The sequence below is a fragment of the Pelodiscus sinensis genome, chromosome 12, assembly GCF_049634645.1.
Source record: "Pelodiscus sinensis isolate JC-2024 chromosome 12, ASM4963464v1, whole genome shotgun sequence".
In the NCBI taxonomy this organism is placed as follows: Eukaryota; Metazoa; Chordata; order Testudines; family Trionychidae; genus Pelodiscus; species Pelodiscus sinensis.
Window position 1 is genome coordinate 1724640 of NC_134722.1, and position 18527 is coordinate 1743166.

Below are 18527 nucleotides of genomic sequence, written 5' to 3' on the forward strand. Positions count from 1 at the left end.
CCAAATGAAGACTTGAGACTAATAGTGAGACCAAGACAAGGCATGACTCCAATGGAGGAAGAGGATTTCTCCTGTTTGCCCTGGAAAATCAACAAAACTCAAAGCCTTTTAAAATGGCTTTCACAAATTCTGTTCCGTTTCTATGGAAGTGTTATTTTTAATAGCGCTAATGAACTCTTAGACATCTGAGGACCATAATATTTTCATTCCATGAATTAGGGCATATAGCAAGTGTCATAATCCTTCCTCTCTCTTGAAGCTAAAATATGAGCCACTAGGCAGAAAAGCAAAAAACAAACAAAAAAACCTATAGTCACTCCTACAATCTGTGTTTGCAGGGCTGCATCTCTGTGCAATAGCCATACATGTTCCACCTACCCCGCATTTTCCATATACTACCTACTTCAGACACTCAAACGTCTACTTTTAACTAGAATCTACTTCTTGGAACTTTCATATTTTTTCTTACAACCTAGATATACTATATAAATCAACTTTGTCCCAAATGTTCTAAAAAGCTTACAGTTACATAAACATAACCTTTCATTTATTAATGCATGCTGCTTATGTCCTGTTATGGTAGTAATGAACATTATAGTTTTGCTAGCTTCATTATTAATGCTAAAAAGGTCAAGCTTATTAGTCTGTAGCTTACTAAGCCTGTGCTCATAGTCTGGAGGAAAAAAATTCTATGCGTACACAGTTCTTGTTCACAGGAAGAGCATTTCTTTCCATAGTAGTTGATCATTGCCTTCCTTCCTGTAAGTTTGGTGCAACCTTGTTTTCTAACTTTCCAAACAACTTGTTTATTAATCTGAGAAGCTGCAAGGCAAAATTTTAAATAGGTAACTTTTTACTTTATTATACAATTTTCTCCTGGTGAATTTACAACCAGAATGTTGGACTGTTTCACTGACTTGTCCTGACTATTTGTGGTGAACCGACAAAAAACTGTTTCATTAAGTACTTTTTTGCATAAGACAGGAGGAAAAGATTGGGTGGAAATGTTTAATCTACATCCTTTGTTCAGCCCGGTTCTCGTCTTATCAAATGAGATATCTACCATGAAGCTGCAGACCACTCTGGAGAGTTTCTTAGACTCGCTTTCTTAAAGCAACATTTTAAGTATGGAACTGCAATGACCCTGGGGATACAGACTAAAGGCTGTTTCCCTTAGGAATATGAAAAGCTCATCTTTCCAGTCAGTTCTATTTTAATGTTCACCTTTCAAGTGATGAACATCAGAACACATTGCAAGCACATACATAAAAGTAACAAATAAATCTGCCCACTTGACTGCAGTGTAAAATTAAGTACTAAAGAAGCCACAAGTATAAAAACAAAAACACCCCAAATACTGTAAACTCGTGGATGTTTTCTCTCTAAACCAACTTCTGAAATGTACATAGTAAACAGTGTGAAGTGGGAGAGATGAGAGACCACCACCCTGGCGTGCCCACGTACAAACACACACATGCATACAACCCAGAAGCACAGAGAGAAACAGGATTAGAGATTTATTTCTGAAAATCAAATACAGAAGTGAGTTCACATGAAAAACAAGATTTGGTTCAGCATATAATCTTAACATTTTATCAAAAAGTGAAAGGAGTGTTAATTTAAATGCTGAAAAATCGTAATAAGCAATTAACTTCTATATTCAACACTCTCTCTATTTGATAAATAGAAAGAGACAGACAGACAGAGGAGATAAAACGTATCAACTGAGATCCTCACATAAAAATCTGAACAAGGTATTTTTGGGAAGATAGTGTGGAACAGCTGTAAGATCTCTCCAGTGCCTATAACTCTTTTTTAAATAGAGCCTTTTTACAGATGGAGACATATAATTAAGAAGTTTTGTATCCTTTAGGAATCTCAAACCATTGGGGGGGAAAAAACTTAGATAATGTCTCAAGTACTGGACTGACTCACTAATAAAGCACAGAGAATGTTATATTGCAATAAATCTTAGCTTTACTTCCTTGTAAAGCTTAGTAATTCTAGAAGAAATGTATCATGAGCTAAGATATAAAAGGGTAGGAGTGTTTATGTTTTATGTGAGAACCTGAGTAGAACACTTGAGAAATATCAGGAGTATGTTTTATTAGCTTGGTGTTACATATGGTGATAGAACTTTAAAAAAATGCAGATACCAACCCATTTCCTGCTTTTGAGTTGCCTTTGTTGTCCGTGCTGAGCTGAGAAAGGACATAGTGGGGCGCTTTGGCACTGTCGGCATCAAATATATCCATGCTGGATCCTTCACAATCTCGACGTTTGATCCCTGGCCTCTGCTTTGGATTTCGTTTGCGTGATTTACGTGGCACCTCAGTGTTATCATTGTAGGAACTGGTGCTCATGTTACTGAAGTTGGAGGGGGAATCCTCCATCCACATAATGCAGCTCTGCTCTGATTCCAATCCACACCCTTCATCTTGGCAGGACATCTGACTGTTGTCCAGCAAATCCTCAGGTGGTGGTGAGATGTACAGGACTGTATTTCTCTTCGGCATTGACTGTTGCTGCTGGACTGTGTTACTGGTTAACTGCTTTTCACTTACCCCTCGGTTACTTACCCCCACGGCTGAGGAGCAGTTCTCCACTTGCATAGCCTTGCTGTCGGTGACTGAGGTAGAGTAAATGGTAGGGCTGGAAGAGGTGGTAAAGGAGCTGCAAGCACCGCCCATGGAGGAAGAGGAGGGAGCTGAAGAAGCATCTGCGGTGTACAATTCAGAAGTAAATACAAGATACGCGTTTCCACCTATGCTGGCTATAGCAGTCCCATTGAAATAATGTGATTTGTCAACTGATTTTTCCCCCAAATGAAAATTTGGAATTTAGTAAATTTGAGAATGTAACTGCTTCAAGCAATACAAGGTCTAAGCAATGGAATATTATTTTTGAAGTGTCCAAATGATACTTAATTGATTTTAGTTCAAAAGTTTACATTAACTTTTAAGTCATAAAAAGGCTGCAAGCAAACAAGAGGGCTTTTATTGCCTCAGTTGGACTAATTATTTGACTGTAAGCTACTTTATCTCAAACAATGGAAACCCCAATGCAAAATGTATGCTTGTAGTCCACATTCAATGCCAATTAAACCATTCATCATTAGAATTTTTTTTGAAAAAGACGGGACTGTGCTTAGCCACAAAATATTAAAATAAGTTTCTAACCTATGAAGCAGAGAACTACAGGTCATTTTTAATGCAGACACTCCCTGCTTCAGAGGCAAATCCTGGAATAAAAATATGAGAAAATAAATGAGAAAATTGCTGCTGATTCCAGATATCAATTATAAAATGAGAAATAAAATCTAAAAATAACTGAATTGTAAACAAAATGGAACTGGTACCAGTCACTAAGATATGGTTTGTTTATTGTGTAAGTTCAGAACAGGGACAAAACTGATTTGTAGCATGCTGAGAATAGAAAGATAAAAGGCCACTAGAATCTCAGAGGCTGAAGAAGTCACAATGAGATTACATATCCTCAACTTCCAGGGACTTGTTAGCTGGTCCCCTTAAATACAGAATCAAAAGCCATGTAGAACCAACTAAGGGACAGAACTCTTAGTTCAAACATGCCGCAGTGTCCTTAGGAACATTAACAGCATCCTACACCTACCTACCCACCTACTATAGCAAAAATTATTTGACTGACTAAACTTGGAATGCTACAGATCAGATTGCCCTTGATAAAGGAAAGTAGGGTTAAGGGTTCAACAAAAACAGAAAATTTTTCAAGAACAACCTACTAAAGGTTTTGGTTTTTTTTTTAAATAAATTTCTCGAACCTTGACATATCAGTCAGCAAATGAGGAAAGAGAAAGGTTAAAATTCAATGATCACAGTTGTGACAGTTCTCCCCATGGTTTATGAAATTTTCTTATGGATACATATATGCATAACTCAAAGAAGCTTTTGGACAAAATACGTCATGTAACCTATCAATTTTAATGTCACAATCTGCTAGATCTGTATATCTTATTTTGGTGTATGCTTCATTCTTGTATATAAAGTTAGAAATATGGAGTATGGAATGATTAATGGTTTTAAATATGCAGATGAAAGCCATCAAGGATGTTTTCAATGCTCTGGCAACCTCAACGACTGGGTTATCAACTTAATGGCCTGTAAACAATCTGGTTTTCTCTAAGTTTGAGCTGTGCTGGAAAGGCATGTGTCCAAACTAACTTATACTACTATACCAGTTTAACCAGGTATTTTTCCATAGAAAGGGGGGAAGTGTATGACAAAGGATTCCCGCCCTAAAGGAAGTCTCTATTTTAGCTGGAAAGCTATGAATGCCTTGGTCTTTGACTGGTGTGATGCTCCAAAAAAGGAGAGCCAGGAAGCCAAGTCAGAGTAAAAAATCTTCTCTGACTTGAGGCTTGCTTGAAATACGAATAGTTTTAGGCTAAGTTTGCAACAAGTTTTAGTGTGTTAGAACTAGCTACGCGTTTTCTTTTATTTTAATTTTATAACTCACTATGATCTGCCTATTTTTGATTTCTTCCTTGCTTTGCTTGGGGGTTGGTTTCCTTGATTCTGTGCTCTTGAACTGCATTCTCCCAGAGCTGAAGTGATTCAGTGTCTGCATTGCTTTTTGGGGGGAGAGGGTGTGATCTCAGCTCTGTGCTTTGTCTGGGGGAGACCAGGAGATCTGGACCAAGATGACAGGGTGGTGAGGAGCCTCAGAGAGCAAGAAAGCGAATGTCAGTGACTATATCAGTACATCGGGAAACAGCCCCACAGGGTCTTTTCGGTGATCACACCCTGTCACAGCAGCCTGCTGCAGGATACCGCACAGAACTTTGTATTTTACATTAGGCTGAAAGCCCTATTTTTACAGTGCTGACCACATTAAAACTCAAGCAGTAAATACCAGCACCACTACAAAACTTCAGTGGGAAATTAACTATGAAATTCAAGTATAGGTTTAACAGCAGATGTAATTACTGAAGTTCTGAGTCTAACATCTGCTGAAAGGAGGAAGTCAGGCTTTTGGGGGAGGGATGTTGAAATCTAGAAGGTAGTAGTAGTCTCTGATAAGCCACACAACTTGGTGAGAATTATCGTAATGTGGAAATTAATCTGTATTTTATCCAGTTTGGACCACTCTGAAGAACTCTCAGAGAATTAAAAAAGAGGGAAAAACTTTCTGTTTACCTATGACGTACATATTTATTTTCTGGTATGGTAAAAATGAGAAAACCAGTGTATTTGTAATTAAAATAAAAGCATCAGAACCCTATGAAGAATCATTACAAATGATTTTTTTAAATTAATCTGATGTTTTTATGTTCTAGGTGACATGAAAAATAATTCCTATCTGGTGTTAAGTTTTAAGAGAAATGTAGCTGTCAGTAAAGTCTATCGATAAATTACTTTTAGATATGTAGAAACAGACTCCCTCCACCTCCTGGACAAGCTGAATGATACCAGTTCCATTTTCCTGTTTGTTCCTTGGTAAATGTAGTGGCTGAAGCTAGAGGATTCAGTCACTTTGAATTGCATTCAAATTTAAAGACAAATTTATCCTTTTGTAGCATGCATTAATACAATGCTTCTTCTTTAGAAACACTTATAAAATTGAAAAAAAATCATCTAAATATTAAATTCAGTGACAATATTTAGGAGCTGATTTGCAACCACTTTGAGTTGAGAAAGACTGTTAACATACATGTTTTTACCTTGTTTTGTTAGCAACAACAGCATTAGTTTCCATTTAGTATTTGTAAAACACATCCACATAGAAATACAAGTGTGCAGCACGCACACAGCATGTGTATTGCATGCAAGGTTTGCAAGTAGAATACATAAAGCACACAGCAATAATGCTGTAGACTTATCCTGCTGCACAGAAACATTTTCCCTTCTTAGGTATCAATCCATTTACAGATTAAACACTATGCACAACAGAATGCAGAATATCAGTATGTAATGGATCCTGGACCATGACGGATTTTAAACAATCAAGTAATAAGCATTTATACACCTGACCCTTGAGCCAGATAATAAAGTTCTAAAATTGAGATAAAGATGATCACCATTCTGCAGAATTTAGTGTTTAGGATTATTTACATAAACGTTTTAAAATAATATTAAAGTAAACATTAAATGAGCTCTTCTAAGGAGACATTCACGTGGAAAAAACAATGCAGTAGAATTTAGCACTTTATACATGTAAGTCTCTATTTTAGCTGGAAAGTTATTAGTGTCTTGAAAATCACATTACATGTACGTCACATGATGATCGTATACTGCATTTAAAATAGTACGCTAGGAATCCAACAGATACATTTTATAACAATATTTATTAGCACAAAGCTAAATAGCTGATAACAGCAACAACTATCTAAGGGCAACAGTGAACAATGTTTCAAACTTTAATCCTAAATACTACCAGGTTCCAAAATAAAGTAATCTATATTTTTAAAGAGAATTTGAAGGAAATATATATTCTCCTAGCGGACTAGGGTTGCACTGTATTTCAGTTACCCTTTGTATCAGTAATGGGGGAAACAAATGGCAAGCTAAACTTATACCGTTTAAAACAATCCAAATACACTTCTCTTTCGCTATCCATACATTCAAATTCAAAGGTGCAATTGTTAATATTTTACACACACACACACACACACACACACACACACACACACACACACACACACACACACACACACACACACACAGTATGAAGTTCATATTTTTCCTATTATACCACAAAAATGCTCTAAAAGCACCATGGGGGATAATACCAATCAAAGAAGAAGAAAAGAACAGCCATACTGGATCAGACCAAAGGTCAATCTAGCCCAATATCCTGACTTCCAACAGCAGCCAATGCCAGGTACCCCAGAAAGAATCAACAGAACAGGAAACCATTAAGTGATCCATTCCCTGTCACCCACTCCCAGCTTCTGACAAACAAACAGAGGCTAGGGACACCATCCCTGCCCATCCTGGCTAATAGCCATTGATGGATCTATCTTCCAAATGTATCTAGCTCTTTTTTGAGTCCAGGCCTTCACAACATGCTCTGGCAAGAAGTTCCAGAAGTTGACTGTGCACTGCATGACAAAATATTTCCTTCTGTTTAGAACATAACATAAGAACGGCCGTACTGGGTCAGACCAAAGGTCCATCTACCCCAGTATCCTGTCTACCGACAGTGGCCAGCACCAGGTGCCCCAGAGAGGGTGGACCGAAGACAATGATCAAGCGATTTGTCTCCTGCCATCCCTCTTCAGCCTCTGACAAACAGAGGCCAAGGACACCATTTTATCCCCTGGCTAATAGCCTTTTATGGACCTAACCTCTATGAATTTATCCAGCTTCTCTTTAAACTCTATTATAGTCCTAGACTTCACAGCCTCCTCTGGCAAGGAGTTCCACAGGTTGACAACACGCTGTGTGAAAAAGAACTTCCTTTTATTAGTTTTAAACCTGCTACCCATTAATTTCATTTGGTGTCCGCTAGTTCTTCTATTATGGGAACTAATAAATAACTTTTCTTTATCAGCCCTCTCCAGACCACTCATGATTTTATAGACCTCTATCATATCCCCCCTCAGTCTCCTCTTTTCTAAACTGAAAAGTCCCAGTCTCTTTAGCCTCTCCTCATATGGGACCCATTCCAAACCCCTAATCATTTTAGTTGCCCTTTTCTGAACCCTTTCCAAGGCCAAAATATCTTTTTTGAGGTGAGGAGACCACATCTGTATTCAAGTATTCAAGATGTGGGCGTACCATAGTTTTATACAGGGGCAGTAAGATATTCTGGGTCTTATTTTCTATCCCTTTTCTAATAATTCCTAGAATCCTATTTGCCTTTTTGACCGCCGCTGCACTCTGTGTGGAAGTTTTCAGAGAACTGTCCACGATAACTCCAAGATCTCTGTCCTGATTTGTCGTAGCCAATTTAGCCCCCATCATACTGTACGTATAGTTGGGGTTATTTTTCCCGGTGTGCATTACTTTACATTTATCCACATTAAATTTCATTTGCCATTTTGTTGCCCAATCACTCAGTTTGGTGAGATCTTCTTGGAGTCCCTCACAGTCTGCTTCTTTCTTGACTATCCTAAACAGTTTGGTATCATCTGCAAACTTTACTACCTCACTGCTTACCCCTTTCTCCAGATCATTTATGAATAAGTTGAAAAGGATTGGTCCCAGGACTGACCCTTGGGGTACACCACTAGTTACCCCTCTCCAATCTGAAAATATACCATTTATTCCTACCCTTTGTTTCCTGTCTCAATCCAAGAAAGGACCTTCCCTCTTATCCCATGGCCATGTAATTTACACAAGAGCCTTTGGTGAGGGACCTTGTCAAAGGCTTTCTGAAAATCCAAGTATACTATATCTACTAGATCCCCCTTGTCCGCATGTTTGTTAACCCCTTCAAAGAACTCTAATAGATTAGTAAGACAGGATTTCCCTTTACAGAAACCATGTTGACTTTTGTCCAACAAATTATGTTCTTCTACATGCTTCACAATTTTATTCTTTACTATTGTTTCGACTAATTTGTTTTTAAACTTGCTTCCCAATAATTTCATTTGGTGACCCGTTAGTTCTTGTGTTATGGGAAGAAGTAAACAACTTTTCCTTATTCACTTTCTCCACACCAGTCATGATTTAATGGACCTCTATCCTATCCCCCCTTACTCCTCTCTTTTCCAAGCTGAAAACTCCCAGTCTTATTAATCTCTTCTCCTAACGCAGCCATTCCAATTGCCCTAATCATTTCTGCTGCCCTTCTCTGAACTTCTTCTAATGCCAAAATCTCTTTGAGATATGACTACCACACCTGCAAACAGTATTCAATATGTGGACGTACCATGGTTTTATAAAGAGGCAAAACAATTTTCTCTCATCTTATTCTTTATAGCTTTCATAATGATTCCTAACAGTGTTTGCTTTTTTAACTGCTGCTGCACATTGAGTGGGTGTTTTCAGAGAACAATCCACAATGGCTCCAAAATATCTCTCGAGTGGTAACAGCTAATTTAGTCCCCATAATTTTAGATAGACAGACAGATAGAATTACGTTTTCCAATGTGCACTATTTTGCATTTATCAACATGAAAATTCATCTGCCTTTTTGTTGTCCATTAGGCTGTGTCCAGACTCAGGGTTTTTTTTTTTTTTAAAGTAGCCTTTTTTCGAAAAAACTTCATCTGCGTCTAGACTGCAGCCGCGTTCTTTCGAAATTAAATCGAAAGAACGCTGCTTTTCTTTTGACGGCGGTAAACCTAATTCCACGAGGAAGAACGCCTTTTTTCGAAAGTGCTCTTTCGAAAAAAGGCGTTCTTGAAAGCAAACAGGGCTTTTTAGAAAGAGAGCATCCAGACTCACTAGCTGATTTCTTTCGAAAAAGCGGTTTGCTTTTTTGAAAGTTCCGCATGCAGTCTAGATGCTCTCTTTCGAAAGAAGCTTTTTCGAAAGTATCTTTCGAAAAAGCCTATTTCGAAAGAGGCTTGCAGTCTAGACATAGCCTAAGTTTTGTGAGATCCTTTGCAGGAATGGGCTGCAGATGAAGGCCCAGCTGGGGAAGGCAAGGTGAAGCTCCGCCCCTTCCCCAAGACCATGCCCCTTCACAGCAACTACCCGCCCCCTCCCCAGCTCCTCCCAACCGCAGCTCAGGGCCGGGGCTGCAGGGTGGCATGGCCCCAGCCCTTACCTGCCCCAACTCCCGGGCTGCCCCATGCCATGGCCCCAACACACACGCCTACGCTGCTAGGGAGTGGACTGCCGCACAGTACAACCCCAACTCCTCCAGGGCAGGTGAGCAGTACAGGCAGTTTTGGAAAGGCAAAGCCTTCCCTGGCCTACATGACCCAAGATCCATGTTTGAAGCTCTATACAGTCTGCTTTGGATTTACCTATCTTGAACAATTTTGTATCATCTGCAAAGTTTTCCACTTCACTGTTTACCTCATTCTCAAGATCCTTTATGAATATGTTGAATAGGATTGGTCCCAGTATGGACCCCTGAGGGACACCACTGGTAATCTCTCTCTCCATTCTGAAAACTGACCATTTATTCCTACCCTTTGTTTCCTGTCTTTTAATCAGTTATCAATCCATACCCCATGACATCGTACTTTGCTTAAGAGCCTTTGGTGAGGGGCCTTCTCAAAGGCTTTCTGGAACTCTAAGTACATTATATTCAACGGCTTCCTCTTGTTCACATGCTTGTTGATCCCCTCAAAGAACTATGGTAGATTGGTGAGGCATGATTTCCCTTTGCAGAAACCATGTTGACTCCCCCCCCCCCAACAAATTACATTAATCTATATAGCTGACAATTCTGTTCTTTACTATGGTTTCAACCAGTTTGCCCACTACTGAAGTTATACTAACTGGCCTGTAATTGCCAGGATCACATCTAGAGCCCTTTTAAAACACTGGTGTCACATTAGCTATCCTCCCGTCATTTGGTACAAAAGACAGTTTAAAGGATAGATTGCAAACCATAATTAGTAGTTCCGAAATTTCACATATGAATTTTCAAAATTCTTGAGTGAATACCATCTGGTCCTGGTGACTTATTACTGTTTAGTTTATCAGTTTGTTCCAAAACCTCCTCTAATGACACCTCAATCTGGGACAGTTCCTCAGATTTGTCACCTAAAACGAATGACTCAAGTTTGGGAATCTCTCGCATCCTCAGCCGTGAAGACCAATGCAAATAATTCATTTAATTTCTCCGCAATGACATTATCGTCCTTGAGACTCCTTTAGCATCTTGATCATCCTCCGCTTCTGCAAATATTTCTCCATAAACATAAACAGATTGATACAAGACAAGCTGTTTTACACACGGTATATGCAATTCAAGTATAGTCTGTTCTCTTTCAGGCAACACAAAATGCACATTAATAGTCAGATGCAATTCTGTGGTTTGTAAATGAAAGAACCTAAACTAACCAAGAATGGAAACCTAAAATCTTTAGCCAGTGCTAGAATTTACAATTCATATCAAGAAATAACACCTATTTCTCAGACATATTTCTAGAAGGACTGATGCATAATTGCCAGTTGGTCATGACATCAGTTCACTCATGTCAGCTTACAACAGATTGAGAACTGCTCGTAAGTCCCAAGTGCCCATCTCACTTTCAGGGCAGTATTTTCATAGCCTCTTCTTTCTATGGATTGAAATAATTTAGGTTCTTTCTGAAAACAAAAAGCAGCCCAAAAGCAGGCAGTGGGAAAAAGGGATGCAATGCCTATCTGGAACAAATGCATGCTGCCAAATTCAGGGGCTGGTATCATGAAGAGTGGAAATGCATAGCTAAGAGCTTCCCCCATGTACAAATTAGTACAAGATTTTGTTTTAAAACAATTTGTCTATCAAAAAGGAAAGAAACATTAGTTCCTGAATTCCCAACTAAGGCCATGCTATATTGTATATTTCTATAGTCCTGTGAAGTCAAACAAGACTTTCTGCCTTTAAAATAATTATGGCAAATAGGAGGATCGCTGCTTGCTATGGAGGGACTTGCAATCTTCAGATACAGCTTACAGAGAGTCCATGAACCCCTTGTTCACACTCTTCACAAAAGGATTCACAAACACTCAAAAGAAACAAATGCCACACTACCAACATTTAAAACATTGCTGCTATCTTGAATGTGAATCTCATCCCACAGTAGAAACTGTAAAGTTTCAAGTGCCTCTATGTGATAAACTTTGCTTTTTCAAGTATTCCAACCTGCTGTCCATGAACAGCCACTATCGTCATCAAGACATTAAGAACTCTCCTTAACTGTCAGGGCCTAGCATGTGTGCCATGCTGTCTCTACTACAGTGAGTTGTGAAAACAATTTGTGACAAATGAAAATGCAACAACACACAGGGTAAAGTTTGGGACATTTATAAGTAAAGCCCTACTTAACTTGCAATATTGCGGAAATAGCTGATTCTGCGATATTAGGCTTTCATTGCAATTCTGAAAGCAGGGGCCCTATGCTCCTAGCAGCAGAAAATCATGGAAAGTAACAGACTTTATTTCTGCAAATAAGGTCCATTATTACTTTTTCAGTTTTCCGTGTCTTGTCTGCAACTCGGTCACAATTTTTGCACAATCAACCTGCAATTCAAGTAGGACCTTATTTATGGGCCTAATGCACAGAGTACAGCCCTCTACAAATATTATTTAAATACCTTACATTTTATATTGTTGGCAATATTTGACTTTCAGAATAAAGCAGAAGGATACTACATATAAAATTTCCAATATCAACCCTGGTGTTGCCAAAGGTTTAAAAATGATGAACCAGAACTTACAAAGTGGCTGCAAACCTGCTTTCAATTCCTCATATGTCAACTTTGGGTTTCTACTTTTTATTTTTAGTATTACTGATGTAAAGTCAAAAACTTCATAAAAAAAGTTTAGTTTCAATCAGTATCAATCCACTATTTAGAAACAAAAAAAAGAAAGAAAAAGACTTATGAAGAAGTCTGAAAACAAGACCGACCTACACCCTGGGTGAGATTGGATGGGTTAAGTGTCTCTGGCACTATTTGTCTTCACTATTGACAGACACTGTCACAACCCACCACACGATGCCTGTCTCTGAATGGCGGAGCTAGAATGCAAGTTAAGTATTAATAGAGAAAACAACTAGCATCCCAGCAAATATAATCAAACAATCCAATTCACCAATTATTAAAAATGTCACAAAGATTCAAGATAGGCTAATCATTTTAATTTACATTAAGCCCCAAACAGTTTCAATTCCCTTACATTCCCATGCTGAAACGAGAAGTACTATGTACCTAGATTATACACATCATTCAATCTGCTTTTATATAAACAACCACCAATTATTTACAAACACAGTTAAGAGATATAAAACTAGTAATTTCTTACCTGGAACTTTTTGTTAGTGATTCTCCTCCACCAATTCAGTTTAGTAGGTTTTCCCACTCAGAGTTGTGTCAGAGGCAATCAAGCAAGCCATGCAGAATTCTACGCCTCCTCAGCTGCTCTTTTCCAGCTCTCGCCTTTCCTTTCCCCAACTTCCTGACATAGCCAAGCCATCTTAAAATGAATAATTGTGTAATGTCTTAACTGGTGGATCAGGACTATAACAAACATCTCCAGGTAGGAAACGATCTCTTGGCTCCTCATATCCACCAGTTCCTTCCAAAAATATAGTAATGTGCTGGACTAAGTGAGGTTTTTATAGAACTATGACAAGGAATTTCTCCCCAGGAAATTACACACTAGGTTAGTCTTCTTTCTCCTGTGCTTGCTTTTCCATTAGTCTGATAGTAAGAACTGGAAACTTTCATAATGAGCTAGGGCCAAACCTTCTTAATGGGTTGGCTTTATTGGCTATACAACAGTTAAGAGAAGGCAGAAAGCAACCTTGGACTACAAGTCTGCAACTAATTCCACCGTACTTTTAAAACTTAGAGGGAACAGAAGTCTCCATTAACTGGAAAGTGTGTTAATGAGAAACTCTCTTTTCTTCAGACTCTTCCAGTACATATCACCATTATACACATAGTTTGGAATGATGATGGAACACTCTTGCCTTAACAGTCTCCAAGCAAATTAGACATTGGCCTCTCCTGGACTGCTGGATCTATCTTCATAATAATGTGTACCTAGAAGCGACATACTGGGGAGTGCAGTTTAGAAATAGTTTGCTCAGAAATTATTTGTATTACAACAGTGCCCAGAGGCCCCAGCATGCTAAGCACTGTACTAACATATAGCCAGAAGCAAACTTTTGCCTAAAAAGTTTTACAGCGTATATTAACCTTGTAAAAAGAGAAGCTGTAGAGATTTCTTGGATGAAACAAACCTGCTGTAGATGTTTTTCCTCAAAGCTGTGCATTCTCTGAAGTTTGTCCCCCTGAAATTTCCTCCCCTGAAACATATGGAAAGGCACTTCCTGATCATTCATCTGTTGTCTTGTCAATGAAGTGATGGTTTTCTGCGTGACTATGAAACTCAAGAATTGAAAGCTTTTCAAGACATTGTACCAGACCAAAACCATTAATCTGATGAAGTGGGTATTGCTCACAAAAGCTTATGCCCTAATAATTGTTAGTCTCTGAAGTGTCACAGGCTTCCTTTTTTTGTTTTTTGCAGACACAGACTAACATGGCTACCCCCGAGACTTCTCAAACTTGCTATGTTAGCCCTCATATCTCCTTTCAAAATTCTGATAGCTGCTTCCAGATCAAAGGGAAGGACCAGTGTCTGACACTGGCTATGAAGTTCATCTAGACTAAATACAAGACATTTCTGCTCTAGGTAAATGGAAAAAAGCATAAGAAAAGATGATGTCCTGGGTCCAATTTTGCAAAGACTCAGTTTCCACTTTAAGTTTTATTTGCCTTTAACTGATTTGGATGTTTTAATCTGAGTATTACCCAAAAACTTCTTCAGTTTTATGGAAGAAGAAAATGAACCTAATCTCTAGTGTACAGCTGCAAGATGGAACAAGTGACTAATTGCAGAGCTTTTAATGGGCAGCAAAATATTTTCTGAATTAAGTGTACAAAAATGATTACCACAAGTATTATAGAGTATTCTCTCTCCACCCCTGAAAAGTTAAATTACATCTTTAAACCTGCTTCCTTGTGTACCTTAAAGAAAGGAACAGTCTATATATCCCTAGCTGTAATATAAATGTAACTTTTTAGCAACTACTACACTACAGCAGATGTTTCAATTAGCCCATGCCACAGACACAAACTCTTGAAGATCCTGAAGTATTCTTCCTTCTGTTTAGAATTCCACTTGCCACATAACACCTTGTACTGCGTGGATGACAGCTGACAATCACACAGATTGTCTTTAATTTTTTGGGTACGGAGATATATAAGAAGAACATGTATTGAGATATATCTTCAGGGAAAATTTGATCACCCAGGTCTAATATTATTCCCAAGACACCAATATCATTTGTGTTTGTATGTTGTTTGCACAAAAACATCACACAACCTGACTGACTGATTACTTCCTATATGTGGCAGATGTGATTTAAAAGCATTCTTAAACAAGCTTCAGGGAATGCAGTTTTTGTCCTAGGTGTTTACAGTAAGAAAACAAATTGATTGTTTTATTAGAACTAGGAAAGTTGAGATGGGAACTGAAAATAGCCAGAAAACCAATTAGCTACAGGAAGGTTGTCTATAATGGTTGAGAGGAAAAAATATGGAAGAAGGATCTAGTCCCACAATGGCAAAATGAGAACAAGAGATCAAGCAGAAATACTGGAAAGGAAGTGTTCCTTTCTGCACTCTGAAGAGCTGCAAACTGTCCTTTGTCAAGATTCTACAGCAGGAAGAAGGAACAGGACTCCAGCTGGCGGTCAAGACATTCCCTGGAGGTTTTCTGTGCAAGGGTAGAAAGGACTTTTTCGGAGAAAAGGTTCACCCTTCACATTTACTTTCAAAAAAGCAAGAAACTTACTTAGGAACAGGGGCGCTTGTATTTGAAGCATACCAAATAGAAGGTGACAGAGCATTTTTTACTTGCTACTAGAAAGGAACTCAAGAGAAGGGACTTAGATTAGCATTTTGAACAAAAAGATAAAGGTTTAAATCAGTTTTGTACAAATCCATGTCCTCCAATGTGAAAAATCTCATCAAATTGAGAAATCTGAATATCCCACCAAGGTTTATACCTGCTCATGCCAGCAACATCCAAAGTGTGATTTCCTGTAGCTCCAGCTGCTGGTCTATGTAAGTAATCACTCCAACTATAGCTTAGATCGAGAGTGCTTCTTCATCTGGGTCTGCGTCAAAAGATGCCAATAGGTGATCCACATTTCTTGTTGGAAATATGCTCAGACTAGCTCACGTTACTCTTTTTCCTACCCTCTGTATGAAGATGCTCCCACATGCATCAGTCTATACAAAGAGTTCACAATCTAGTCCCTAGTGCTGATGCATATAGGAAGTCCCTTTTTCTTCTATTTTCTGAATGTGTGATACAACTAGAAACCTGAGAAAGAAGCTGAGGATGTCAACGTTGCAGCACAAAATTCTGGATTCACAGTTGGTTATACTTGCCTGATTGACATTCAAAGAGTGGGTAAAACTCTTCATCTGAATTGATGAATAGGAGATACACATTGTACCACTTATATTAAAATTAATAGATGTGTTCATGAAAATCCAACTATCAAAATTCAGTTTCAACATTTTTAAAGTGACCTGTAACTTGTTAAACAATTGCTAAATACAGTAGTAGAACTAGAAGTCTGTTTCTGTCAGGCCCTCATAACTGAAAACAGCCCATCCTGCTCCTCCAAAAATCTGAAGAGTTAGCTGCAGCAAGATTTTTATGCAATGCATTTACATGGAACAAAACCTCAGAGCAAAGTACCTGATGGAAAATCCATACACTAATCTGATTTTCAGCCAGATACGGTGTCACCCTGTGACTAGGAAAGCAGAAAACAAATTCTGTTAAATCTTAAATTAAAAATTATTTCTGATCATTCCCTATGATTTAATCTTCTCATTGCTTCTAGTAAAGTGTACCTGCACTGTTATTTTTACACTATATACCAAAAAATGGGTCTAGCATTTAGTAACCCCCCCTCTTAAAAAATAAGAATTTATTTAATGGGCTCACGTACATTTGGAGTAGGTTTGGACTTACAACATTACAAAATACATTGTGGTTTTAGGATAAATAAGGTATCACACAAAAGATTTACACAAAACACTAGAAAGATTTAAGAACAAAACAGGCTTATGATAGTGGAACTCTAAGATTCCAAGGTCACCTTCCCTCCTAACTTTTCTGTTTCCTCAATGTCAGGCACTTGAATGTATGTCTGTGTTCTTTTACTAATCACTTTTCCTAAGAGATGATCAAGGTGAACAACCAATCTGTTTTTAATTAAACTATAGTGCATACACTCCCTCTTTGTCTCCCTACAATAGACACAGGGAGCCTAGACTGACCTCCCCAATTAACAGAATTGGAGCCTCATCCCAGTAGACTCCTTGCAGTGCAAGAGTCAGGAACATTTGAGACAGCTGCCTGAAGAGACTGCAACAACCCTAAGATAACTGGGGCAGACAATGCAGGAGTGAGTAGAATCTGACCCGGCACTGTCCCGCGGCTCCAGCAGGAGCCTGGGACAAGATCCCTGCCTACTGCGCCCCACATGCCACTCCAATCGGCTGGGTATAGGGGCCATGTGCATCTCTGCACACACCTGGGAAGGAGGGGGCTTCATGTGCTGCCCCTACCCGGAGCACAATCTTGCAGCTCCCACTGGCTACAAACCAGCCAATGGGAGCTGTCTGGGCCATGCTTGCAATGCAGGCAACATGTGGAGAGTTCAAGGGGTGTGCGGCTTGCAGAGATGCACATGGTCCCCACAGCCAGCCATTTGGAGTGGCGTAGCAGGCAGGCAGCCTACCTGAGGATCCTGCTAGCTGGGAGCCAACTAAGCCAATACCTGGGGCCTCTCCCCCTCCCACATACCCAACTCCCTTCCCCAGGTCACAACCCAAACCCTCTGCACCCTCATTCTTGCGCTCATACTCTTTCCCTGACCCTGCACTCTCTCCTGCACCAGGTCACACCCAGTGTTCCAGTGCTCTAAGCTCAGAGGCTCAGGGCAGGGTTGATTAATCACCAGTGAAGCTGTGCTAGAGAGAACACTGGTCACATCCCCTCCTTCACCAGAACTCCCTCCCAGACCCTACACCCAGTCACCTACCGCAAGCTGCCTTCTGCACGCAACCTCCATCCCAGACCCCACACCTCCTCCATTAATATCACAGAAGAGTGTGGACCTTGATCACTTACCAAATTTTTGGAGTAGCCCCCCATCAAAAATCATTGCCCATCTCTGCAATAGAGTGGTGCACCTAAAAAGGAACCTAAAGGGGAAGACTCTTCCTTCCAAAGACAGAGGAACAGTGGCCTTCTGACTGAAGCACGTGCGCTCCCTTTCCTTAGGAACTTGGAGAATTTTGAGTGTAGGAGGAGAAACAAACCACTCCTGCATGGGCATGGAGAGAGAAATGGAGAGGGCTGGGCAAGTGTAACCAACCACAACTGGAAAGTTGGACTCCCCTAGGAATGGGAGGATCAATCCCTCCAAAACAGTCAAAAGAAGGCATGTGTCATGCTGCAGGCAAGCCAGGTGTGGGCTCAAAACTACTAACTCCAGTCCTCAGTGCTAAATTCCCAAAGCTCCCACTGAATATGGATTACTGTGTTCCCCACCCTGCTGACGTTTGGTCAAGGGCAAAGGATGGGAGGCAGAGCTTCCAAGAATGCCCATCTCAGAATTCATCTCTTTGCTCTGGACAAATCTTAACATGTTCAGAGAAAGAGGGTCGCTGTATGCAAGAGACCGTAGGAAGGACAAGAGACGCAGGCTCCATCTCACCTCTGAGTGGCAGATCAGAAGTCTGCTTGGAGGGAGTGCAGCAAGTTCACTGACACTGATGCAGCAGCAGTGAGAGAATGTTCAGGGATCTCGTGGTAACACCAGGAGCGGCCCATGAGCC

The 18527-nt window shown here is 39.6% G+C and overlaps 1 protein-coding gene across 15 annotated transcripts in view; it reads right to left on the bottom strand.

Annotated features, from left to right (window-relative positions):
* NFAT5 (nuclear factor of activated T cells 5) overlaps positions 1-18527 on the bottom strand; it is a 157522-nt gene that overhangs the window by 57509 nt on the left and 81486 nt on the right. For 7 of the 15 annotated variants that reach the window (XM_006122231.4, XM_006122230.4, XM_075939769.1 and 4 more), the window contains exon 3: positions 2161-2719. In XM_006122231.4, coding sequence (XP_006122293.4) covers positions 2161-2719 — 559 coding nt within the window. Of the gene's footprint in view, positions 1-2160; positions 2720-3179; positions 3242-12499; positions 12611-12894; positions 17473-18527 lie in introns of those variants that run through there. The other 8 variants (XM_075939778.1, XM_006122233.4, XM_075939776.1 and 5 more) reach the window with 7 other exon arrangements.